The 27,537-nt window shown below is 41.5% G+C and overlaps 1 protein-coding gene and 1 long non-coding RNA gene across 5 annotated transcripts in view; one reads left to right on the top strand and one right to left on the bottom strand.

Annotated features, from left to right (window-relative positions):
• Positions 1 to 338: 338 nt before the first annotated feature.
• LOC140847252 (uncharacterized) lies at positions 339 to 17,142 on the top strand. The gene is made up of 3 exons (XR_012127068.1): positions 339 to 482; positions 4,331 to 4,670; positions 17,031 to 17,142. It is a non-coding gene; the product is annotated as an uncharacterized lncRNA (long non-coding RNA).
• The window catches only part of TRPM1 (transient receptor potential cation channel subfamily M member 1), a 95,244-nt gene continuing 69,352 nt past the window's right edge, over positions 1,646 to 27,537 (bottom strand). For 2 of the 4 annotated variants that reach the window (XM_037000485.2, XM_073227039.1), the window contains 10 exons: positions 26,774 to 26,896; positions 26,435 to 26,566; positions 24,323 to 24,451; positions 21,993 to 22,244; positions 20,726 to 20,900; positions 19,041 to 19,061; positions 18,161 to 18,305; positions 16,981 to 17,183; positions 16,228 to 16,360; positions 1,646 to 4,878 (listed from right to left, as the gene is read on the bottom strand). In XM_037000485.2, coding sequence (XP_036856380.2) covers positions 3,606 to 4,878; positions 16,228 to 16,360; positions 16,981 to 17,183; positions 18,161 to 18,305; positions 19,041 to 19,061; positions 20,726 to 20,900; positions 21,993 to 22,244; positions 24,323 to 24,451; positions 26,435 to 26,566; positions 26,774 to 26,896 — 2,586 coding nt within the window. In that variant the 3' untranslated portion in view covers positions 1,646 to 3,605. Of the gene's footprint in view, positions 4,879 to 16,227; positions 16,361 to 16,980; positions 17,184 to 18,160; positions 18,306 to 19,040; positions 19,062 to 20,707; positions 20,901 to 21,992; positions 22,245 to 24,322; positions 24,452 to 26,434; positions 26,567 to 26,773; positions 26,897 to 27,537 lie in introns of all 4 variants that reach the window. The other 2 variants (XM_073227037.1, XM_073227038.1) reach the window with 2 other exon arrangements.

Here is a 27,537-nt window from a genome sequence, read left to right as displayed (position 1 = left end):
CCAGGAAAATTTAGACTGGGGAATTTTGTAAGGCAAACGGTCCATGTTCTTCAACAGATAAATTGGTAAGGAGGAGAAAGGGACAGAGGGGGAGTCAGCAAATAATAAAAATGAAAAGACTAACTATGGTGATAAAGCTTTAATGAAATGCATGTGTGGTGGTTTTAAAACGTTTCTGCAAAATTTTAAACACTCCTCCCACGGAGGACCCCTCCTCTTGAATCTGGGCTGCCCTCCGTGACTCACTTGTTTCCATGAAAATGCAATGGAAGTGACTCTGCATGACTTCTGAGGATGAGTCATTAAAAATGATGACATTTCCCACTCTCACTGGGACATTCACTTGTGGAGCCCTGATTTCTATGAGGCTGCCGTGCTGGGAGGAAGCTCAGGCCACATGGAAGACACCATGCATAGGTCTGGTAGACAGCTCTCGCTGAGATTCAGATTCCAGCTGACAGCCATGATCAACTCCCAGGCAGGTAAGGGAGGATGCTTCTGGATGTTTTCAGCCTTTAGCTGTTGAATCACCTCCAGACACCAGGTCTTTGCCGCCCAAACACCGCGGAATAGAGACAGCAGTGTGCTGTAGCTGGCTCATACTGGCTTGCAGGGGCCAAGTGTTGACATATTTTCCCAAGTCCATATTCAGTGATGTCACATGGGTAGCTTGAAATCGGTCATGCTAGGAGTATTTACACCATGGAAATCAACAAACACTACAAATCAGGGGCACTCTTGCTGTGCTTATTAAGCATCCATAAGCTTAATAAAATAGGTGTTTTAAGCCACTTAATTTTGGAGTCATTGTTTTACAACAAGGAAGTGATTGCCATATAAAAGGATAATGTTTTTCTTTTTTTTTGCCAGGAGATTGGAATTTCTGAAACTGCTAGAGTGGCTGGTGAATTCTGTTAATATGGGTGGTGGTTATAAAGATGTTCATCTTAGAATTAAGTCATATTTGTTTTGTGTGATTTTCTGTGCCTGTTTTATTTTACAATCAAAGTTTCCTTTAAAATTGTCTGTTTTTTATGTGGGAGACAGTAGGATGATGACTTTGTTTCTCTTTATTTCCAATGTATGTTCAGCAAAATGCATTTTTGATATGGAATAACCTGGTGACAACACCAAGTGTTTAATTTTTAAGTTTTGAAACCCAAATTATGGAAATCTATAGGAGTCTCATGGTGATGAAATATATATTCAGATAATCAGTCTCAAAGGAGAGAGTCACTTATAATGAGGTCTTTTGATAGTCAATTCTCAATTCACCTTGACTGAAGTAAAACAGGGCTTACTTTAAGTTTATATCAAATATACCATTTATGAGTGTGTCAGAGTATTTGGGATATAAGAATAAAACCTTTTAATATGTTACTTGTTATGTTTTATATAGAACAGAAACACACTTCTAATTTATTTACTAAGATAATTTCATACTAAATGACTTGGATATACACAATGTTCCTATTTGAATGTAGTAGATATGGCTAGTTGATCAGATTGGATATTAGTTCCTAACAGTCAGTTCCCCATATATAGCAAAACTGAATGACACTGGGATAAAAGCAATAATATAATAACAAGCAGTCTGGCACAGTGCCATACATAACAGGCCTTCAGTATTTGAGTGGCACTGAGTTAATAGAGTACATAGTTATCTGGTATGATTTCAGGTGTGAGAGAAAGATTCTGAAATTCCACCATGAGAGTGGACTCATTTGGGTCTGTAGGGCAAATATCTTCTGAAAAATTTGCATCCCTCTGAGCCAACACCTCAACAGCAGACAGGTGTCTCAGCAAGATTTATGGGAATGGATTCAGACCCCAGACCTGAGGGAAGGTGGGAGAGACCTCAGAAAAGAGGGGCTGTGTAATGAGTGGAGAGAATTCTGGAGAGAAGCTTTGCCTTCTTCAGACCTGTTCTGTTGAGCATTACTAAATTCCCCAGTTTATTCTGAGAAATCTTTTTTCCAGGCTGTGACAAAGGGTTGAGAGTTTTCTTGGCACCAACAGGAAAGATTTAGGAATCAGGTAAAATGTAGTGGGTTAATCATTTGACCAAATAATTCATGTAGTGGAACTGACCGAATAGTCTCAATGTAGAAATATACAAATAAGCAGTAATTTTATTTATTAAATTACTCTGATCATTTATTAAATTTCAAAGCCCTGTCAACCATGCAATGGTATACCAGTGCCTTTTGATAAATTCAGTCCAGTTCAGGAATTCTGATTCGACTATTAAAATCTCAGTCTCATTTGGGTTTTAATTATCTCTGGTCACTACTTCTGTCAGAGCTGCAAGGTATCAGTCTCTCTGTCTCTTAGTCTCTCGCTCTCCTCTCTTGCCAATTTATGGCGATGTGCCAGTCTGAACCTCAGATGAGAGTGGGTGTAATGGTCTCCTTTTTTGTGATCATCTCCACTTCTGCCTGATGTACCCCCTACCCACCACCTGCCAGCAACAACTCCTGGATACTCTACTCAGTGGTTCTTTACAGGAGTGAAGCCCTTCACTGAAGTAATAGCTGTCAGTAACTCCAGGCATGAGGCTGGTCCTCTCTGTGTGCTCCAGAGACCCCCTGAGACCTCACAAGAGGGGTGCTTGGGGGATGGTGAGGGCCCAGGGGTCAACTCTAATATCTGTGAATGTCGGTGGCTTCTGTTCTAGGCAGGGCAGATCCCTTCCTACCCTCTCTGCCCTTTTTTGTAGAGTCAAGAATGGTGGCAGTAGGATGGCCTTAGGGGTTCCTAGAGAGTGGATCTGACCCGGCATGGGGGCCCAGCACTAGCACGGGGCTTTGAACTTACAAGCTGAAGCAGGGCACCCTGTGTTCTCAGCCATAACAGTCTCTGTGGGTCTTGGCAGTTTCCACCTTGACCATGTGTCCTTTACGTTTTAGCCATAGCTTTGCACAACCTTCTCATAGACAGAGGTACATTTGTATTTGCTATCAAGGACTATATGACAACAGGAATATACATACTGGCTTCTTTATTTTTACACATGAACAAAATTCTTGGTACTGCAAACTATCACAGTGTGATCTCTCATATAATCGTGTGCCTTTTATCTCATCATGGAATTTTAAAACGTAAGACATTTAAAGATAAAACAAAAAAACCCATAAAAATATGATAATTATGGCTTCTTTCTGCTTCTCTCTTCTTGTACCTGACAATTTTCATTTTTCTTTCCAGCCCTCCCCCTTTTTCATGTTTCCTTTCTCCTCAGTTTCTCTTTCACACAGTTGCTTACTCCCTAAGTAACGTATTGATGGCACCCAAAAGGCATTTCTTAGGCTATTTGGTAGCCCTCAGAAATAAAAAAGGGGGTAGAATCTTGTCTACTAATTAAGCTTATCTCAATTGGAGTATTTGTCACTTTCATTTGATCCAACTCCAACTAAAAATCCTAAGTTTACTAACATTCCCTAGCAAAATATTACTTTAAGTTTAGCATTAAATTTAAAATTAATCATGACTCCAAATTGCCAAACATTTTTTAATGAAAACTATTCTAGAAATTGATGATGTTTCAATGACCAAGATGGTACTCATCAGTGGTTTTGATTTAAAAACTAAAGAAACAAAACACATTAGCATTCAGTTTCCGCGGAAGTTTTCTCTGGCTGAACCTTGTGTTCTTCTGTTGTAATTCCAGACACAACTGCTAAGTTACTTGCACTACAGGCATGACCAGTTCTGTCTAATTTGCCCCGAATGGCTTTAACATTTCTAGGAGGGCCGTGTAAACTTTTTGACCTTAAAGCTGGGAATCCCAAAGTTTGGGCTGATTTAACAGACAGTAAGTTTTCCTTCTCAGTTCTCTCAATAACAGCGAGAGGTAAATGGGAAATTTGAGGGGTTGTTTCAGAAACAGAGTTTTCTTCTTTGGTATCTGTAAATTGCTCTTTATGCTCAGCTTGCATTGCAGCTTCCGAGGCAACGGAAGGGATATCTGTACTTCGAGAACGTACAATCTTTTGAACTTCGTATTTCCATGCTGTCGCCCACTGTTGAACTGCAGAGGGGCGTGCCTGGTCCAACACTGAACTGTGCTCTGCACTCCAGTTGCTAACCCCGCTGACCAGCTTTCTTCCACGAGAATATACAAAGCTTCTGGATTTCAGTGTTTTACGAGCCTTGGACGTTTCATCAGGGTGACAGCGTGTCATTTTCGTTTCTTCTGGGGGACAGGAAACAGTGCCTTCTACCTTTGTTGCTTCCACTGTTGGCTGAGGCTTTTGGAAATCTGATTTGTTCTGTCCATCCACAACATTTGTTTGATTTAAACTTGGGGAAACTGTTTCTTCTCTTTTAGAGTCTGTGTGCCTTCCATCATCTTTGGCTGAAATCCCAGTATCTGGACCTAATTTGGGCTCCGAAGCATTCTTTACGTTGTCTAATGCAAACCGACTGCACTCTGGTGTTGCCGATGCGCCCATGTGGGATGAACGGTGGACGCTGCCCTGATGCTCTGGTGCCAGATGTGTTTTCAGTTCCTTGTTTTCCTTCATTTGGAAGGAACAGGCATTCTTCCTGAATCCTGTCCCTGGGGGCGTGGGGAGAGGTGCTTCCTCACACAACAGCTCCTCCCCATTAAACTGGTATCTGTACATGCTGCAGCCATCGGCGCTGTTTATGCTGCTTTGCCTTAGAAGGTAAGTCACCTCACATTCAGAAGAAGCTCGGGACCGTGTCTGTATGAGGTCAGATTTGTCAATTCCCGCAAGATTTTCAAGTGCATTTACCATTCTGGTAGATAATTCTTCTAGTTGAGAAAGTCGCAGGTCAACAGTCTGTAGGGATGTTTTCATAAAATTCTCTCTCTCATTGATTGCTTCCAACCTCATTGACATATTTTCAACTCTGAGGAACACAAAGGGATAGATTTTTTAGGTTGAGATTAACCAAATATTATTTAAAAAATATAACATTATTGCCATGTGATTTTTCAGTTTTGAGAATCACAGAGCTCATTGGCCACATTTTCAAACTCCCTACACTCCTTATATAACTACTAAAAATAACTGTGAGGAGCATCAGAAAATAATAGAACCATAGGTGACACATACAGTGCTTTATATATTCATTTATAAATACTCACTGAGTTACTATTCTGGGCTTGTTGAATCCTCACAGCAGAACTATGAGGTAGGCACTATTATCGTCATCAGGAAATCAGGTCATGGAGAATATAAGTAATTTGCCCAATGCCACACAGCTGGTAAGCAGTGCAGCGGGGTTTGAATACACACAGTGTTGCTCCAGCTTTTGTCACTTAGCTGGTACATCACATCGCCTCTGATAATAAAGGAAGATACTGGCACTTAAAGATTTTTTGAGTTTTGACTATAGCTGTTGGCAGTGAATGGTATGATGATAAAATAAATTAATTAAAATCCTTATTTGAAGTTCAGGGGAATTCAGAAGATGAATTGTCAATAATTAAGTTCAGATTATTAGATGGTTTATTTAAGGGACAAGAGGTCATTTAATTGTCTCAAGAATACCAGAACTTTAAATGGTCATTATATTCAAATAACTAGTATTCCCTTCATGGGGTTGTAAAAACAAAGATCATAGCAGATTATAAATATCTACTTTTGGATTTTTTTAATTCCTAGGAGATCAGGCAACAGCTTATGAAACCAAATGTTGCCCGAACTAAAATCTGTTGGTATAGACTATGTTTTATATTTCAAGAATATGTGCAGTATGAATTCTTTCAATTGGCTCATGAAATTTAACTCTGAAAGGCAGCAAGGTATGCCCAGGACCTAGGGCAGCCTTCTGAAGGTTGAACCTGTCTGTGGGATGGTGGGTCAGCGGGAGTGGTGGCTCCCAGCTGGGAGTCACTGGCAGTGCAGTGGTCTGTTCTGGCAAGTTCACCCATATGTGAAGGCAAACGCTTTGGTCTGATTCTGTCATGCTTTGCTTTTCTTCCAACCTTCTGTCTTTTCTTAGAAATGTACAGGCAGTCTCTAGGGTCATCCACTTTGCACTGAGTCTGTTTCTTAGAAGTCTTTGCTGTCATCTCTCCATATCCTTATAAATTCCCTCACCTGTTCCTCTTGCTTCTTTCCCTCTTACCCACTTCCTGAGCACTGTTCTTACTCTGCTACGTCTCCAGTGTTCATCACTCCCTGCTGCTACCTTGCCCTACTTTTTTCCCAAATGGCTTTTTTTAATGCTGTGCTTCTGCCTGCCACATTGACAGCTATGCTTGGATGTGTGGGAGGTCCTTGGCTCCTATTCTTAATTCTTTTGTGGGGAGAAGACTATTTATATGCCCCCTAGGAAACCACATCATTTGAGCAGGAAGGGTCTGGCTTCCTGGAAATTTGCCACGAGGAGGACCGAATTCATCCTGTATGAGAAGTCATTCCTGACTTCCTGCTTTTAAAGCTTCCCTAGCAGAGATGCTACAGGTTCTAAGGTTCTCCTCCTGCATTTCAGGGACAAACAGAAGAACTTTTCGCTACTAATTTTCCATTACTTCCTAGTAAGGCTTTCTCTGTTAAATGTCATTAATGTCTCCTTGCTTACTTCAAATCTGTCACCCCTGTTGATTCCTTTTGTGTTAAAAACCACATTACCTCTGTAACATTCCCACTTGAGATCCTTTGACAAACACTACATTAAGAGATAATGCACTTATGCAAACTTTTAAAAATAAATAAGCTGGTAAAATGGAGTAAGTCTCAGCCCTCCCTAATCTTTTTGAATTCCCTGCCTATGTTTTTCCTGTATTACCTAATTCAGATAAGAGCAGTGCTGGCCACTCATTTGTGAAAAGGAAACCTCAAAGTCATTTGATTCCTTAGGCTCACTTACACTTACTCTGTTCCCTCTCCCTCCCCTCTCCGTCCTCCTTCCCCCTTCATTGAGTAGGTTACCAAGCTCTGTGGACTCCTCTTTAAGTGTCTTTTAAATCTTCCATCCCCACTGCCTTTGTTGAAACTGTGGAGGAAACAATACTTCATGATGTGGCTTAGGTTAAGAAGAATTGTCAGATACTTATTTCAAGCTCACAAACAGCAGCAAATTGTAAATGCCTGTGCACAATCAAGGGATGTTGTCCTGAGTCTTTGTAGCAGGTGTCAAAGGAGAAAGAAACAGATGAGTTTAAGTTCACTCATAACTGAAGTGATTAGCATGAATGATGAATGATGAGCTGTCTCCCATGCTAGACATGTTTTGTGACTTCCCACTTGAACGTGTTTTACAAACCTTGACATCGCTACAAAGAATGACTACCATTTCAGATGGGGAAAGACGGGCTTTCTAGGAAACAGCTTGACAAGAGTCCCATACCTGTTTACACAGTGAGTGGCAGGAAAACACAAAGGAAATCTCATTGTGACAGAGCTCACAGCAAGACGCGAGCTCTCTTAGCTTTCTAGGTCTTACTTCTGCTTTCCTTCAGCACTGAATGAAATGCTGCTGTGAACATAGGAGTGCAGATACCTCTTCAATATCCTGTTTTCATTTCCTTCGGGTATGTGCCCAGGAGTGGAATTGCTGGATCATCTGGTAGTTCTATTTAAAACATTTCGAGGAACCTCTTTACTGTTTTCCACAGCGGCTGAACCAATAGGTTTTCATTTCTCTAGGAAAAACACCTAGGAGTCGATTGCTGGTTCATACAGTAGGTGTATGTTTAACTTCCTACGAAACTGCCAAACCATTTTTCAGAGTGGTTGTACTGCTTTATAGTCCCACCAGCAGCATATGAGAGGTCCATTTGCTCAGTGTTCATCTTGGCACTTGGTATTGTCCGTATGTTTTTCTTTTAGCTACCATAATATGTATGTAAAGGTATCTCATCATGGTTTTTAATTTGCATCTCATTAATAGCTAATCATGTTAATAACTTTTCATGTGCTTATTTGCCAAACTATGTCCTCTTTGGTGTGTCCATTCTAATATCTTTTGCCCATTTTTTATTGGGTGTTTCCCTCCTTGTTAAGTTTTGAGAGTTCCTTAGGTATTCTGTACACAAGTCCTATGTCAGATATGTGATTCACACATTTTCTTCCTGTCTGTAGCCTGTTTTTTCTCATAGCAGTGTCTTTTGGAGAGCAAGTTTTTCAATTTGATGAAATCCAGTTAATCACTTTTTTTGTTTATGTATCTTGCTTTTGGCACCATGTTTAAGAATTCTTGGTCTAATTCCAGGTCATGAAGATTTTCTCCTGTGTTTCCTCCTAAGGTTTTATGGTTTATGTTTTACATTTAGATATGATCCATTTTTAGTTTTTATATGTGTCAAGGGCTGATTTTCGCATGCGAATGTCTAATTGTTATAACACCATTTTTTGAAAAGATAATTTATTCTCCATTGAAAAAAAGTCCATTGGCCATATTTGGATGAGTCTACTTCTGGACTCTATTCTGTTCCATTTACACACACACACACACACACACACACAGAGGGTGAGCTCTGGAGTTCATCAACAATCCCAAGTTCCTCGCTCTCTACAGTTTCTCTGGTATTCCCAGTTCCCTGGAGCTTCCTCTTTCCATCTTCCAATCAGAAATCAGAAACATTAATTAATCTGCTCTCCCTGAGTTTCCACAATTAAGCCTACCTGCAGGGCCAAGTGGCAGGAGAACAGAGAGAGGAAAAAGCAAGGGCTGGCCCCACTTTCTTGGTTCTGATTAATAGGTAGAAATTTCTCAGGCCACTAGACCTCCTGCCACTGACTCAGGCAGGGGAACAATAAGCAGGAACAGAATAAGCAGGATGAGGTCTCAGAATCCCTTCATTTAATATTTAAAGATAAATGACTTCATTTGTATGACTTCTCACTCCAATCCAAAATGGTAACACAGATACACAAGCATGTCACTCCTTGCTTAAAAACAGTAGCAGCTTCTCATCACCCTTAAGATAAAAGCCAAATAATAAAATTGGCAATAAAACAGGGTTGGGTACCAAGGAGTGTGTTAAAAGGAAACATGATTATCTCCACTGGCAATCACATTCTATGATCTGCACAGTTAACCACTTTCTCAGTATTAAGTGCCATGTCAATGCACCTTTGGGTTTTCCCTTCCAATTTGATAGCAGCCCCTCTCCTTCTCCTATGATAATTTCTGTTTTTTATGCACATTCAAAGCTCTTCAGAATCTGGCCCCCACCCTCCCTTTCTGCCTCTTCTTATTCTTCATCCTTAAATTTGCTCATACTCTTCACAAACATGCCGTCATCATCAAAATGAAAAAACCTGAGGACCCCAACTACCAAGGCATTTGATGACCTGATTGAGAAAGCCTGTTGTAGAGCTTATAGCTACCTGGGCTGTTTGTGGAGGAACCAGATGAATGAGAGCTGTTACGGTGACGCCAGGGACCGAGCCATTGTATATAAAATTATGTTGCTACCCTGGCTTCAGGTATGGTTTAATTAGATTAACACAACTGTGTTGTTTATTATAACATAAACCTTTTTCAAAATGATATTAATTTTACAAACTGCCATTCTCTTTTGAGTATTTCAAATCATTTACTTAAATAATTTACAACTGTTTTCCTAGAATGACTAGTATTTGGCTCAAAGGGACCATTTCTTTGGATGTTAAGTATTTTTGTGATAGAAATGCATGTTCTTACACACTGCAGTACTGATTCCTTTTCAGATCTACATTTATCCATTTCCCCCAGTTTGAACTGATGGCTTCTGGAACTATTTCTGTGTTTGGTGTTTTCTTATAGTTCACATAGATGTTTAATTCACACACTGTGGTAGCATTTACTTCACAGCAAAGATTTTTCCATTTAGAATATTTTTGAAAAGGGCATTAAGGCTATTTTTCTAATCACTAAACGCATGGTTTTTCACCTGGCTAGCCTTTGCCATACATTCATATCAAAGGAAACTAGAACCAAATAAAATCTATAAACTGGCTGTGCCCAAATTAAACAGACTGTTTTCGAATAGAATTTAAACTTGATTTATGAAAATATTTGCCAGGGCCTTTACTGCTTCACATGTATGTCCTGCTAAAATCATAGGCTAAGAGCCCAGAACCTAAGTTACTTAATTACACTTGATGAATAATAGCTGTGTTTGCCCCCTCAGATTTCTTTGATTCAGAGATTAGTAGAGATTGGTTTATGGGAGTTTCTGTGGAACTTTTGTGATAATAAGAGAATACTTATCTATGGCATAACTTTATTGGACTTTTATAGACTCTTACTATTAAATAAAAGGTCCAAATTCAGGTTTTCATGGTAAAAGTCCCTGTGTGTCTTTCCTAAAGACAGTACTTAGACATTTGGAGTTCTGTAGTGAGCCAGTTACTAAAACTTGATGTAAGTACAGTCATCCTTTCATATGCAACTATTACCCTTTACCTGCAAGGCATCTTATAAATTGTATGGGAACATTTCCTTAATGATAGAGCTAAATGTGAACATAAGAACATAATGTCAGTGGAACAATGAGGTCCAGTTCATACTTGAAGAAACCTGTGCATCAATATCTCCTGGTATTCTATATTGAGTTCTAAGTGAATTCCTACCCTGTAATTTTTTTCAGGACTATAGATCATAAACTTGTCTAATCCAGTCCAAATTTTATATCCACTATTTTAATTTCCATCTACTTCTTCATAAAGGGCCGCCTCTTAAGTTCAGTAATTATAGGGAACACTACCCAGGGCAGAGCCTGGTTGTGCTCTCTTAAAGAGTTTTTAATATGTGAAAGACTAAACAAAGAACAAATTTAAGTCTTAAATCTTCCTTTCAATAAGAAAAATACTGAAGAGTTCCTAAAAGGACACTAAGCTGCTTAGGATTCTGACTCCATGCCGCATCATGTATGTACCCCAACATGGCCACACTTCAGACCTCCTTGGTTTCTAGAATTCAAATCATCTAAGTCATTAGCCTTTTCAGGCCTGTTCCATTTCCTATTCAGGCCAGGCTCTGTGGTCAGCCACTCAGTGAAGCTCTTACTAATATCCTAAGTTCTCTCTCCCTTACTTTCAACATAACAGTGTCAGCCTTTCCCCTTCATCTAGGAACTCCATGGCTGACCAAGGAGGCAATGTATTATGTTTATGCTGCCATTTGCAAACACCATATCATTGTGGCATCCCCCCTGACTGGTTCTTGGGAGCATAGGTCCCCTTCAGCCTCCTATGCCCTACATATTACTCACTTTCAACATCCTTGTCTTTGGGCTGTGGAGTCACTGATGAAGGTCCTGGGAGCCACGATGACTGGGCCCAATGCAAACTATTGTTATGTAATTTCCTTCAGGTCCTTCTTACTCCTGCTGGGCAATCTCTTGGCTAATTCCTTTCCTACCATATTACCCATAAAGGTGCATTTGAATCCTCCCTATTATGTCACTTCTCTAATGTTGCTGGGGGTACTTTATCCCCATTCTTATATTGTTTCTTCCTATATGTCTGGACTTCACATTAGTACAAAATTCCTGGCCTTTCTCCAGCCTTTTCTTATTTCTTGAGGAGGACTGAATTTTTGGTTGGTTTCTTGATCTTGAGGAGGATTGATTTTTCTGGTTGGAGCATGCTTTTCTCTCTCACTCTTTCTCTGGAAACTGGCTGCCTACATGGAGCGCGGGCTCCCAGTTTGTCTTGTTCACACGGTAAGCTTAGTGCGAGGCTGAGTGCCGATGAGATCAGCTTGTGGGTGGCTAGTGCTGCCTGGGGCTGAGTGGATACATCCAGTTCTGGGGCATGTATTTGGCAAACACTGAACCACACTCTTTAGCACAAGCACATTTATTACTAATAAAAGTGATATTTTTTCTCTATCTGCCTGATATCTGTCCTGAACTGGCTCTCAAAATCAGGTAAGGAACAGGTCATTTATTAGGCACACTAAAATCCCAGCATTTAACTTCTTCCCCATCATTCAAGAAACTCTGGCTCCTATTGATTTATAAGATTAAGACATTCAGAAGCTATCTTCCCAATACACCTCCCTATCACTGCATGTCTGTGACCTTCTCTGCATCAGAGGAATCACCAGCCTCCTTTCTAAGTCCGATCTCTCTTTCAGGTCCTCTTCTCATTACTATCTCATTTCTCTCCTTATCTTGCTAAGGCCTGTGTTACCAGCATCTTCTCTTCCGGGTCATTTAGGAAGAGGATGCTAAATAGGAAGATTTCAAGGTTGACAACTGCTGATTTCCAATCAAGCTTAGAGGAAACCTAACACCTTACTCTACATCCACAAATATGAGAAGAAACCACTTAACCCTGAAGGTTTTGGGGAATCCAAACCTATAGTATAGGTTTGGCTATTCTAAGACCCATAGATCTGTAAGTACTGGACCAATTGCATTTAAATGTATCATTTATGACATAACTTGCATGCTTTGAAATTCAGATGTATAAAATAAAATTTATGGAATGGAATGGAAAATATTGAATAGGAGGAAATGTATGCCACATATTCTAAAAGCCTACAACAATATATTTGTTCTAATTAAATAGTAAGTTTGGTCCTGAGCTTCCTTGAAGCCATGTAAAAAAGGAAAACATACTGGATTACATAATTCTCATTGTTTGAAAAAAGGAAGTTGAATCTCTGACAAAATTTTAAAGGAGAGTCTTTCCAGCTCAATTGCTCTTGAACTTGTAAACTGGAGATAAGAGATGCCAGACCACTGAAGATTGGATTGGCAAGAGACAGAGATGCCCTTCAAACTCCAATTGATAAGGATACATGTCACCAGTTAGTAACCTGATACAATGAGATTAGAATATTTAGGCTGATGAGTTCTACCTTGGTTGTGCTGGTAGGAATTATAAAACGTTCTCCTCCTGCCAGCCCTCTGGGTTAACTGATATCAATCAGCCCTTGAAGCAGAGAGACCACACCTTCCAACACAAATGCTTGTTCTGGGGTTGCTGATACTAATGATTGTTCCTGACAGGTTTGGGTAGAAGAATTACTTGCATATTGAGATGGTTTCTAGTTCCTAAGAGTAAAACTAAAGTTTTGAACCCAGAATATAGTTGATATCCTATTTGATATTCCAGGAGGGAACTCATTGAGAATAAGATAGAAATATGCATTCAACCCAGGAGACACACTTTGGAGATGCCCATTTGCTCAAAAATTTAGCTTCTGCTATGGGGAGATGGGTCCTAGCCTCAGGTGTGAGGTGGTCAGAGAAGTTTTCTATGAGGACTTGGCATTTAAGCAGAGGTCCAAAGGATTAACAGGCAGAGGGAACAGCATGTGCAGAGGCCCTGTGGCAGAAAGGAAGTGGTACCTCTGAGGAAAGGAAGGAAGGTCAGGAGACTGGAGTGCTGAGCATGAGGGGAGGATAGTCCAGGACTTTGTGAGCCTGTGTGCAGTGGGAGCCACTGAGGGGCCTTTACAGAGAGCGCATGGGCTGGGACACAGGCCCTGACTAGAGTCTGTGGAGTGCAAAATGGATTGAAAGAGCAGTGGCGAATACAGAGAGCTCAGATCTGGGACACCTGTGGGAATCCCATTGGAAAACAGCAGTAGGTTGTACTAGCGTGCTGGTGGTAGAGAAGGAAGGAGGTGGGTGGACCCTATTTATTCACAAAGCAAGTAGAAAGAACTTGATGACTCCAAGTGAAGAAGAGGAAGGCATCAAAATGATTTGCCAATGTCTGTCTTGCTAAATGAGATGGCTGATGGGGCCACTCCCAGGGCCCAGAGCACAGGAGAGGATGCCCAGGTTTGGGAGGAAAACCACGAGGGAAGAGCCCTGAGACAGCTAAGTGGGCATATTGGATGGGGCTTTGGTTAAATACCTGCCTGCAGTGTTGGGTTAACCTAAACCTGAAACATATTGTAAATTTCCTATTGAAGGACTAAATGTTGGATCTTATAAAAAGTTGAAGTTATATGATAACTATAAATGGCTAAATTATGACAGTTTTATGTATAACTTCCCAAGCTTTAGGGGAAAGCCACGAACTTGGGTTCTGCACCTATGACCTCAAAATATCCCATGTGGAGGAGCACGACAGGTGTGTATACGCATTTTAAGAGTGAGTAATGCAAGTACTGGCCCAGCTTTTGAAAGATGCCCAGAGAATGGGGAAGCCAGGAAGGCCACCAAGGGTACCTTTCACACTCACCTCTAACCAGACCCTGCTGACTGACTGGTGCCAGTGATGAACAGCTGAATGAAAAACAGGGGGAGCATCAAATGGTGATGCAGAAAATAAAAACAACCCAATATATAAAGAAGATTAAAGAAATGGCAGAAACATCTAAGTAGTCAAAAATTAATTTTAAAAGCAATTACTGGTACCAAAAGTTAGGTAAAAAGAGCTGAAATTTTATTTCTATCCTTCACTGTTCTTCCTTGCTTCTCAGCTGTCCTGGTTAAAAGTGAAGGAAAACTACCTTCTCCCCAAACATCCTCCTCTTTTTGCCTCTGGCCTTCGGTTATGATGCAGCCTAGAAAGGGTCAACCAAGAAACCGGAGGGGCAGGAATGTGCTCCCGTCACTCACAGAGGACTCAGCCAAGGGAAACGGGAAGTAGCATGTTTTTATTGCCTGGCTCACTTTCATTCCTATTACGTGTGCGCAGAGCCCCAAGAGGAAAATGCAATTAGGTGAGCGACCTGATAAGCACATTCTTGGGAGCCTTGGTCCAAGAATGGTAAAAATCTGAACAATGCTCGGGGAAGGGAGAAGGGGGAAGAGGTAGAGTAAAACAAAACACAATTTCCATTGTAAATTACTGGCTGTGGTTGAATTCAAGTTAATGTCTAATTAAAAAGTGGAAATTTTAGATGATCAGGATGGGAGTAGCTTATCTTTCTCATGAGGAAATAATTTTTACATCTTGAAAACTTTAGTGCTTACTATGAAAATAGCCAAGAGATATTTCAAAGTTTTATAGAAATATTCCTTGTTCAGGCCAAAAGTCGGTGCCGATAGCCTTTGAGCTTGGATGATTGGTTTGCAAGGTGGGCAGGTCTAGGAGCGGAGATGGCTCAGACCTGCAACTGCCTGGGCCTGGCCTCTCTTGTGGGCTGAGGCGTCAGTGGCTTGAACATCACCAGGGAGACTTCAAGGTGTATCGTGAATACTGTTATTTAATCGTTGGGGCCTTTTGTTGGGGATGGTCTGCTGAAATAAATATTCTTTCGAAGTCCTTCCATGTTTTTATACTTATCAATATACATTTGAATCTGTATCAAAAAACGTTAATTCTGAGTACTCAAGGATAGAATGATGCACCAGAATCCCCTTAGGCTTAGCATCACTTCTCCATGCTCATCCTTCTCTCCACATTGCTGCTTAAACTCTTGGGAGCAGTGTTTTACCAATTATCACAATCTTTAATAAGCTTCAACTGCTTTTATTCAGTGATAAAGGTTCTTAAAAATAACGTGATTAAAAAAATATGGACAGTGAAGTTTTACTGTTCCCATCTACTACTCTTTGCTGATTCCTCTTTCCCGGCTGCAGGAAGAGCAATGCCGTGAAGTCTGGAAAATTCCACCTGTCTCTGACCTGTCTTTGGTTGCTCATTTATCATGCACACATGCTTTCATTCATTCTACATTTATTAAGCACTACTGCATGGATGCTGCTGCTCTTGCTGGGACCCAGGGTATTAAAGTGTCTGAAATACAGGCCCTGGCCTCGGTTAGAGGCTTCTGCCCTCGTGGGGACAGACACTTCTGCCCCTCCTGCGATTCTTGGTCTCCTGGGAGCATAGAGGAGCGACCCCTTACCTCTGTTCTGTGCGGTTGGGAAAGGCCTTCAGAAAAAGCAAGGAGAGCATAAAGCAGGGCGAGGAAGACAGTCTCTAGCGGAAGACCACCCGCGGCAAGGGCAGCACCGTGTCAAGAGCAGGGAGAAAGGGCTTCCCCGGCAGTTACAGACACCCTGCAGCTGACTGTTTACTCCCGGGTAACACGAAGTATTGTGGTAAAGTTCCCACTGTAGGGGTGGGCAAGAGCTGCTTGGGGTTATTTTGGTTTTGATGTGGTTTGGTTTTGGCCTGGAGTATTTGAAAAAAATGTCATCATTCACTTCCATATACAATATATACATCATCATCTTGAACTTTCACACTGTTTTTGGGGAAAACACGTAAAGACCCAAAGTTTGAATAAACAAGAGAACTCAGAGTGCATGTTTACATGGACTTTGGCATCTGCCTCAGAGTGGGGTAGGGGGCCCCGCAACCCCCGGCCCAGGGCCCTGGGTGACGGACGCGCGGGGCGCACCTCTCGCTGGTGACACGGATGCGCTCATCGCTGGACGACTGCTGCTCGTCCTCCTTCGCCCGGAAGTGCTCCTGCACGCACTGCTCCTCGAACTCGTGCAGCCTCTTCAGCTCCTCCTCGCTGAGAAACAGCTCTGTGTGGGGGGAGACACGTTCACCGCGTGGGAAAGCGATCCTCAAAGAATCAATTGCGAATTTCACTGCCCCAGCCTGAATTAAGCTCCCTTCGTTGTCACATGTAGGCAGCTCTCTGACTGCTCCAATTGTTTATGACACAAAGACAGGCTGTACTAGGCAGCAATCATCTTTCTGCTGGAGCAAAATGGCTCACTTTTTAACACACATGAAAAACACAAAATTACAGCTATTTGGAAAACAAAACCAAGTACCATTTTCTGGAAAACCTTTTGCTTGTGTTTTATGGATAGTCAAGGGTACCGCATTATTTTCTCATCCTCTTTAGATGCAACAAATCATGGAAACATTAAAACATTAAAAGGGACACTGAATTGATATAGAAGAATTATTTTCAAGAACTCAGTGTCTGATCTCTTCATGAGCACTAATTACTAGTAAATTAACAAAACTAGAATGAAATCAACTAAAAATGAGAAGCATTTTTGCAAAGAAAGCCAGTCGGACGAGAATGTTGTGTTTTCACACACTGAGGTAGTTTAATGAGATTTCCAGGAGTCCAATTAGAACTCTCTTCTGAAATTAGCCCAAGATAGAAACGAAGGAGCCCTGCACATACTCAGCCCACGATCCTTTTCGTCTTGGTCCCCTTCTCTTTTCTTTCTACAGTGCCCGCGAAGACGCATGATGATTATGTAGATGTGGCTTAAAATGATCATGGGTGGCGGTAGGACTGGCCGGTCATGAAATGTCATGATCAACTGGTACCGCTGGAATTTCCACACTTGATTGGATATTGACTTTACTTCAAAGAAGGTATTGCTTTAAAAAAAATATCCATTTTTAGTTCATTATATTACTTTTTATGGTGATTTCCCAGAACAATCAGCATTACACTGAAATAAAAATATGCAATGAAATGGTCTTTCAGAGCAAGTTCAGTATTGACTCCTAGATTACCCTGTCTTTTGGTTTACCTGCCAGTGTGGATTATCCACACTCAAGGACATTTTACTTGTATAAATAATTAAGAATTAAGAGTATTGAAATTGCTACCTATTGTTTTCCTGAAAACCCACACTACAGTCTACTGACTCATGCTTCTGAAATTTTATTTCATATATTTAAAGTTCTGAGCCATTCAACTAAGCATTTTGAAGTATTTCAACTTTCAATTCAGTCAAATAAGAGTCTGAACCGGATTCTCTCTAATGTCCTGGTCAGCAATAAGTTTCCATCTTTCTGTGAAGGACTTTTCCCTCATATTTTTCATTTTAGAAGCTAAGATACTTTCTTCCGACATTTATTAAGCGTTTATTAAGACAGTCAACACATGCCTAAAGAAGCAAGTTTTACAAGAAACTTGATTTTATAATTTAAGCCATTTCTTTCCCAGACCATTTTATCTTCTGTTCTGTAAATGATAATAAAAATTTTATGTAATATTATAGTAATTGTCACAGCTTATGAAATTAACATTGCTTTCTGCACCTCTGACACTGGATTCAAGACACAATGTGATCCAATCTCCTCTACCTCAGGAGACTTTCATCTAAGAAAGTATTTTCATTAAAATATGTGCTTAAGTGTTAAACTACTAACCAAGATTAAATTTAAATTAGTTAACTGTTGACTCTTGACTCATCACACATCAGTGCTGATTAAGTTTGAACAAAATTTTACACATTTAAAAGCCCTAGTGAAATTCTGTGTCAATCCCTGGCATCATGGGCAATTTCTGAGATTACACTGAAAATCTGTGAAGTCATAAGCACACGGCCATCAGCTGCGACACACACTTGAAAACCGCGATGAGCAGGTTCACCAGCAGGATGTTGGCGACCAGCAGGTAGCAGGCCATGATGGCAGGTGTGAGCCAGGCGCCCGGGATGCAGGGAGGGAGCCGCTTGCCTTCCTCGTCATACTGGTTGTCACCGCAAGGAGCTGAAACAAAAGTTTGTGTTTCTGTGCTTGCTTTTTACACAGAATGAAAAGAATAAATAACTTCCATATATCATTAAGTGACCTCTTTCTGTCCGAATATGCTTTTTTTTTCCTGATTTCATAAGCAGTCATTGTCCATGCGAAAAAAATATCAACTCATATACAAAGAAGGTGAGAAACTCATTTCTGCACTCAGAGATAATCATTCTTAAATTGTCATATTTGTAAACATTTCCCATTTCTTTATTGTGTTTTTAATATATGGAGGTTCCTAATTTTTAAGCAGACATATCTTTATGGTTTCTTTCTTTACTGTTATCCATTGGAAAGTTATTGTGCCTAATTATTTAATATTAGCTTAGGTTGTCTTCTTGGTTTCATATTAACTTGGAAATTAATTTCATTATGGGCTGAGAGGTAAGGATTCCCTCTGCCCTCAAATCCATTAGTCAAATGTTCTGATGCCCTGATTGAAAAATTATCTTTTCTCTCTCTGCTCATTGAAATGTCACTTTGATCATATGGGGCCTATGTTTGAAGAAAAAAATAGGATGATCCCAACAGTCATTAGTGAAGTAATTTCCACGAACTTATGGTCTACTTACTTTTTACTTACTGTTTAAAGAAGTATTGACACCAGAAAACAAGAGATTTGAAACCAGTATAAGACTAGCCAAGGAAAAGATTAATACACACATTTCATGGACTACAGTCATCAACTCTGTGTAAACTTACGATTAATTTCCATGGCGTAGACTATATAGTGATTGGAAATCAGGATTTTATTTGTTTCAGTTGAGACAGGAAGGAAGGAAAGAAAAGAAGATGACAGTTGAGAGAAAAGTAAAACAAATGATTAACAACACTAGAACTTTTTTCTTCCAGAAGAACCAACTATTCAAGCTTGGAGCTAACAGATTCACACTTGGTAACAGTGATCTATTTAGAAGAATTGTACACATTATTAATCCTGAGAAATAAAGATCTACATATACTTCATTAGTGTTCTTTTTTACCATATGTTATAAACAATAGCAAAAACTCACTAGTTAAAAACACTGTGAAAAGACACGAGGCTACTGGCAGATGATCATTGTGATGTATAGGTTCACCAATCGAGCATTTCCTGTGTCCCAATGCAAATACCTCATAAGCACAAATAAATGCAAAACTATTATGGAATAATCAGATCCAGAGTCAAAAACCTACATTTAACTGTGTTACTGAAAATAGCCTTAAGTTTGCCTCATTACCCAATCTAATTTTTTTAAAAAGCAGCACAATAAAAATATTACAATTTATGTCCATATCCAGGGACTTTGAGCAAAAATGCATGCTTACCTAAGTTAATATTCTTTGGAAACCAAATTAGATGTTAATGCTCTGGTTTGCCAAGCTACAAACATATTCAGTAATTGACTATGATAATGTGTTCCCAATCATGTTATAAAAACTGGAGGAGAGCATTATGTGAACTAGTTATCAGTCTAACCTAGTGGCAGTCCCTGCATTTCCTACGGTGGGGGATGGTCAAGGCCTATGTTACCAAGATGCAGACATGTTCCTGTGCCTGATGCTTTATGACAGCACAACATGCAAATGAAAATACTGGTCCAGATTTGAAAATGGGACTGAAGAGCCTCTTTCACTGGTGGTGCAGTAACTGGGTGAAATAGGTGTAAGAACATTTGGGCTTCCCTTTTCTCTGCAACACAAGAGATGCTCTCACCCACCAGCTCAGCCTGGGGAGGACCTGGGTCTACAATCCTCCAGAAATCCATGCAAGATTGGGCTTTATTTATTCTGTTTACATCTAGATTGTTGTTGGTAAAAAAAAAAAAAACAATAGCGCTCTTGATGTTGTGTGTACAGATTTGATAAACATAGTCCCTAACATAGTACATTCTCAATAAAAATAATCAGCACCAGGAATGAAGTGGAAGTTGAAAGCTACGTGGACACTGGACTTTGGTGGCCTGAGGGAAAGGATGACACGTGGCACCAGAAACACTGTGGTGCTCACTCTCTCATTCTATTAGAATAACACGACTAGCTCTACCTTGGGGTGGAAAGAGATTTTTTAAGCTGAAGAAAAATTAGGCTATTGGCATTGGGACTACATCATGTGCTAGGATATTCACCAGCTCCAGCTAAAGGGATGTGAGACTCTTTCAGAATTTTAGTTAATGGTTTTTAGAGCAGAAGAAATGACTGATGTTTCAAAAGTCTACACTTCCTAATCTGCCTTATTTCTTCAGAAAATAATTTGTTGCCTATGGCAGAATAAAAAAATACTTCATTTCCAGACGAACACGTTTCCATTTGTTAGGAGCTTCCATTACAACACACTTCCATTAATCTGTAGCTGATCATCTGCCTCAGAAGCAGGGAGAGAATCTTACTATGAATTCTATTCTTACGGTCGATCTGGTCTGCAAACACTTCTCCGTAGATCATCCAGTAGGGCATATAGAAGATGTTTCGGGCCAGTTTCCATGAGGGCTCCTCATCTGGGTGCAGAATGGCTTGACGGGCCACCCCGAAACTCATCAGCACAACCAGCATGATGACCACGAAATACAGCATGTCAATCATCTGAATAGAGAAAAAACATGTCTCTTGCTATCTTACTTCATGGGCCAGGTTTGCCTAGTTCATTATTTTGCTCTCCCCAAAGACATCATGAGTGCTAATTAGGATGAAGAAAGCCCCTTTCTTTCCCTCCCTCCGCCCCATCTGTGGGCTGCTGGTGTGCATGTTAGTGCTGACAATGCATGTTATTCTAGAACATTGCTACCCTTATCTCCTGTGCTTCACCTTCCTTCTCCTCTACTGTTGCCCATAAGCAAATATTCCTCTAGCAAATAAAGCTGTGAATGGAGAAAGGGAAGAATTATGGGAAAATCTGGGGATCTGCAAGGGAACCTAAGGAGTAAGAGGAGGCAATACCTAAGGAAGTAACAGTATAGTGAACCGAGAGTACACAACGTTGTTCATTCATTATGCAAATACTGAGTTGTCACAATGAGCGATGCTCTTGCTCTGGTGGTTACTGAGCTGGTATCATTCCTGATTTTGAACATTCCCCAAAGATGAGAGCCCTTGCTGGAATAAGTTAGATCATATACCCTACATTCAAAGCCACTTGCCTAGAAAGAGTTATTCCTAAACTTCCTTTCTTCTGGGACCAGTCCTAATGTTGAAGATATTTTAGGTGGGGTAAGGACAGTCTGCTGGGTCATCTTTAGTTTCATATTCTGTGACTTCTTCTGGAGGAAATGCTGCCATGGCTTTGTCTTGGCCTAATTACATGAAGTTTCTGTGTCCACCCCAGGCCAGGGCACATGAGCTGAAGACTGTCTGGAATATGGGTAGGGGAATGACCCTGGGCCCCATTTGTTCTGGCTTCTACTACATGTTAGGAGGTTATCAATCAGTTATAGCCAATATAGGTACGTATATATGCATATATATATAGTAGGCCCTCGACTCATGTTTCCCAAGTTTGTTAAGTTATTAACATGTAGGAGAACCATGTATCTTAAAACAAAACATATTTCCTGTAAGAAACCAACTGCAAAGGCAAGACCAAATGAAATCTAAGGAAGCCACGCCTGAAGCCTGTTCTTAGGTCCCAACCACAGCCTCGGCCGCCATCTCTAGTTGCTCATGGGTGTCAGTACTAACCATCTTTCCAATCATCATCACATAGGGGCCCAGATACTTGTTGACACCAAAGATATCCAGGACTCGGATGTACCAGAAGATGATATCCACACAGTAGATCACTCGGCCGTAACCCATGTACGGCTGTTTCTGGAGGCGAAGGATGGCTCCAATCATGAACGTGGAAATGGCCATGAGATCTGTGATGTTCCAGTATTCTTGAAGCCAGACTTTTATTTTCTGGCTGAGTTTGCCTGGTTCTGACATGACAATCTGAAAACCAATGCAAAGAGCCATAGATAGGGAGTGCTGCGTCGGAAGCCTCATTTTCTTAGGGTCTTGGAAACATGGGACTGGTGGGACATTCCAGGGCATCTGGTTCCCTTTCCTGCATAAGACCTTTAAACACTAATCTTCACAGGCAGAAAAAGATATTCTAGAAAGGGAAATTCCATGGAATCCTCTGTATTCTTACATTCAGTGTTTCACAAACTCTCAGGAAATGCCTTCTAAATTATGTCCTTCTGGCTATAATTAAAGCAGCTGCCTCTGGATTTCTTTGCTAATTCTCTGGACACGTGCCTGTTAGCCCCTGCTGCACAGTTAGTCCAGGAGGAAAACTCTATAGCAAAGATGAACCTGTGTAGTCCCACGGAAGGATAAGCCACCTGTGGAGATGGCAGAATTGGGCTAAGAGATGTTTATTTGCCAAAATTCCTTTGCAGCTTAGCTAAGAAAGTTAAACTTGATTTCTCCTACTTGCAATATTACCCTTTGAAAAATTGTCACTGATTGCAAGTCACCACTTCCTCAGAGTAAAATGGGAACTCTTTAACTACGAGCATGCACTAGAACACACAGAGCAAGCCCCAAGGTGGCACCCCTTTAGTTACGGAGACTTTGGGTAGGCACTGGGGACCACAAGGGTGGTAGGGGGTGGTGGCTGTTCATCAGACAACACAGAAGGGATTCACTAGTTCAACACCTCATGCACTCTGGCTGAAGGACACCCTCTTTCCTATCACTGAAGGGTGAGCTCCTGGAGTAAGGTGTATTTTAGCACATGGCTGATGCTCAGTAAGATCACAGTGGCACTAGAGATGGTATGGAGAACCAACTCCCAGCTGCAACATCTACCGAGTTTGAATGATCTCAACTAGAAATGAAAGAGTAGTAGTTGAAGAAGGTGAGTTATAAAATTTTGGATTTGGTATTCTTGGTATTTTAGGTTTTCATTAGACTGAAAGCATCAAATTCTACCACAAAGAAGTTGCCAGGGATATTTTCAGTTCAGTGAAAGGGTCACGAGTAACAACACAGTAAGACTACTGCTCTGGATCAGCTGCAGAGAGAATGTGAAATCCTTCTGTACGCTTTTTCAGTTCAGGTTCATTTTCTCTTGGATCTAAGTTTTCTGTTTCTACGCTAAGAGAATGTATTAAAACCTTGGGGATGCTGAGAAACATTTGCAGATGCTATTAGAAAGAGAAGTATCTGGCCCCTGCTTCTTCTGCCACCTGCAGAGATTGTCCTCTCAGAGGTACATGTTAACTTTCAGTCCTCTGTGATACGAGTCAGGCATGAGATGGTGTCTGTCCTTTTTCAACACTTAGTTGAAAATCTTGCTCCCTCTGTTTGTAGCAGATGCTCTAGTGGCCTGTCCAGGTACTTTGGTAGCTTATGCCAGGGGGGTGTGCCCAGCCCCCACCTTTGCTGCAGGTGCTGTTGTTAGGCTTGAAGCTGCCTTTCCCATGTTTGTTCAAGGTGGTACAGACTCCACAGTGTCCAATATCCTCAGAGTTCCCTGCAGGATTAGGCCAGGGACAAATTCCACTGAAGGCACACCTTTCTCAGCCCTTTCTCTTTCCTGGTTTGGCCCCTTCTCTCCCTCTCTGGAATCTCCTGAGAGCCCTCCTTTGAAGAATCAGTTGCATAAGAATTCCCATCGTGGGTGTAGGGAACCTGAGCTAGGACTGTGCTATTCTGAGTCCTGAGTTGCAGGGAAAATGTTCACTCTTTTATCTTCCTGTTTTTCATTTCATTTGCCAGAGAACTGAGCCACAATTTGTACTCAGTTGTAGTATTTGGTTTATCTCAGCTACCTGGAACATTTACTGTTGCCTTTGTAGGCATCATTTATTTTGCCTTGTGGTTTCAGTCTCCAGTTCAAATTCAGCTGGAAGCAGAAGGCATATGAATCTTAAGCATAGGAATGGAATAAACTGGTAGTTGTGAGACCGCAAAAGAAAGACACCACATGGAACTTGGAATTTGCATAAGAAATAAGAAGAAGGTCTATCTGAGCTGAAGTCAGTGGTTGGTGGGTTGGGACAGGCCTTTGGAGTAATCACCTCTCGGATTTTCTCTAACGCCAGGCTCACAATGTAGGCAATGACGATCCATTCCTGGAGACAGGGCCAGCGTTCCATGCGCACTAGGATGACATAGTTAAATAGCAGTAGGTAGCCCAGGTATGATATCTGAAAGACAGAACAACTGCTGGCAGTGTACGGGAAGAAAACACGTGGTGGAAAAAAGTTTTGAAACTACGTTTTCAGGTTGACACATCTTCTAAACCAAATTTCATTTCCAACTGGACTGAGTCATTGACAAGAAACCTTCTAATCACATCACCAGCCCAGACAAAATCTGCGGCAGATCGGGAGGCATTTTGTCTGTTAGCACGATCCAGGCGGACTCTGACATTTCATTTTCTAAATGAAGATCTATTTGTTGCTGCTCTCACCTTCCGGGGAAATCAGGGAGACAAAATTATGATAAATGAGGAAACTTAATAGTTTACTGGTATGTCTTCTCTGTTCCTGGAAGTTGGGAAACGTTATTTCTCCCTCCCTTGAAAATTTCCCTCTTGAATCTTTTCAGGACTGACGGATGTGGGAGGTTAGAAGGGAGGACGCTGAGTTGTTAGCCCAGGCACACAGGGCTGTCCCGTGCCCCCTCAGTTAGCACCGACACGTCTGCCATATTCTGTGGCCATAACAGGGGCCCTGTCTTTGTGGCAAGAAAAGATGTAGAAGGGAGGGGGGTGAGGTATGTGTAGTGAGGAAGGAAACAGAGGGAGGTGGGCTGAAGTTGGCGGAGGTGGATTCACTGTGATGCTGGCGAGCTTCAGGGCCTTCCCTGGCAGACGCCCTTTCTGAGGTCTGAGGGTGGCAACTCATCAGCTACCAATTGTGTATTTGTGAACCAGCAGTCCTTTTTGTTTTTTAAGATTCCCCCTCCCGAGTGTATAAGCTTTACTAGTACACAGGTAACATCCTTTGTCTCCACTATTTACTCTTGGCAGGTGGATCAGAGCCAAGGTTCTCAAATTTGGGTTGTGTCCGAATCCCCTGGGAAGGTGTGAAACGTGTGGCACCCACCCCCACGGCAGAGATACCGTTCAGGGGTCCTGGTGGGATGGGCTAGTGGCTTTCTAGCCCTGCCTGCTAAGCTGAATCTGTGCTGAGCTCTTCTGCAGGCCGGGTGCAGCTGGCTCTGCCCAGAGCAGGAGGGCGCTGGTGGCTTTGCTACATCACTAAATGTGACTGTCGAAATGTTGGGCATCCAGACTCACAATGGCCTGGTCCCCAGGCTGGCCCCCAAGTACTGCTCCCCAGAGCGTTTGTCCCCTGCACACCCTCATCTTTTGCCTCTTCCGTGGCCTTGGAGCCACACTGCTAGGGCCTGCCTGCTGTGGGCTGTGGCTTGGTGCTGGGGACATCAGGAAGAGACTTGGGCCTCCCCTAGATGGCCATGGTTGCCGGAGCTGCCTCAGGCCTGCCAGCTGTGCTGAGACCACCTGTGGTCGGGTCGCTTTCCCCCATGGCCTTCCCACATGCTCCATCTCCTCAGCACCCTGCTCCTGTGCCTCCGTGGATGTACCAGCATGCATGAGGCAGGGGCGGCTCTTTGGGGACATGTCACACACTCCTGGAGATGCTGAGACAGTGGCCACCCACGGAGGGGAGAGTCTCAGGCTGCTGTGCCCCTCAGCATGCGAAGGCCTTGCTCTGCTGCCCTGTTCTAGGAATTCATGCTCTGGGTTCAACACATCCTTTTAGTAACCCCGCCAACTTCACGAAAACATGGCATCTCTGAGTTTGTCTGTAAATCACTAGTCATCTTTGTTCATTTTGAAATAAAATTGTACTTCCCTAAGTTTGTATTATACAAGACACTTTAAAAAAATCCTTCATCTTAAGTCACCTTAGAGTCTGTTTTGCTTTATGAAAAATGGTGTGTTTAGGGCTGGGATGGCCACATTCCTACATAATGTATGATGAGGTATCTAAATCCAATTATAGTAGAAGATCTGAATTTGTTTCAGTATCATTTTCATAATTCATTTTAGTTCAGTGAATTGTGAAACATTTTTTAAAGCCCTTGACATTTGTCTTGATTCTAACATAGCTAAGTGTTCAAAACAGGATAAACAGCAAATGCTAACAAGAGGGCCTTACTGTGTAAAACCAGAACTTGACAATGGGAGCGTTATAGAATTCACAGATCTTCGTGCCGACGGGAATACGCCTCTGCTTTTTGAGCTCATTCTCCTCGTCGCCCTGTCTTGAGGCGGCATCTGCATTCGCATCCTGGAAACAGAGCACAGCGCATGGCAAGAAGGTTGCTGAATAGGAAACGTCCCCCAGCACAATGTTTATCAGACAGGAGCCTTAGAAAAAAAAAGAAAAGATTATAAAAACCTTCCAATCACTGCAGTCTCTAAATTCATGGTAAGAGAAATCTCAGTTTTGAAAAAGAGAGCAAATGGATACTTTCATGACCTGGGCATCACTAACCACATTCTCTTCTTCTTTTTCTTTACCATCTTCATTTTCCTTGGATGTCTGATATGAGAAGTCATCGTATGTCCGAAATTCCAAAAATAGGATGGTGGGGGGAAGAAGAATCCCCATTATAACCTATGCATGATGAAGAAAATGGATTTTTAGGCTATGGCAATTCTTGAAAATTTTCCTAGTATATGATAACTTTTGACATTACTCCAAAACCTAGTGGCCCCCGAACAGGTTTATCTCTGCCCTGATGTTCGTGGCTTCTTTGGTTTGGTCCATTGGTAGAATTACAGTGAAAAATTTAAGAACATTCACCAAATTTTTGTAGATGAATAGCAAGTAGTATTGGGGGGAATCGTAACTCAAAAACAAAGATCTTACAACAAGTTTCAACGTAGGTAGGTTCTTAGATTAAAATACAATAAATAAAAGTAAATAGGTGAAATATAATGATACCTCTAGTGAAGTAGGCCGAAGTTATTTTATACAGAAATAACTTCAATATAAGTGTGGTTATGTGAACCAAAAGTTGGGAGGCGCATGTGACCCGGGCTCTGTCTACACAGCAGAAGAGTGGCCTGGGCCACAGATGGAAAATCTTGCTGTCGTTTTCAGCAGTGTCGTGTGCTGTGTTCTGAGTCTCCACCCCTGAAACCTGCTGCCAATGCTCAGTACTGAGTTTGAAAAATTTCCCTCAGGAATCCACTATTAAAAACAATGCAAAAGCACTCTGCCTACCATATATAAAAATGACATTATAAAACATC

This window comes from Manis javanica, chromosome 18 (genome assembly GCF_040802235.1).
Source record: "Manis javanica isolate MJ-LG chromosome 18, MJ_LKY, whole genome shotgun sequence".
Taxonomy (NCBI): domain Eukaryota; kingdom Metazoa; phylum Chordata; class Mammalia; order Pholidota; family Manidae; genus Manis; species Manis javanica.
Note: the sequence above shows the minus strand (reverse complement) of the source record. Positions and strands in the feature narration are given on the sequence as shown.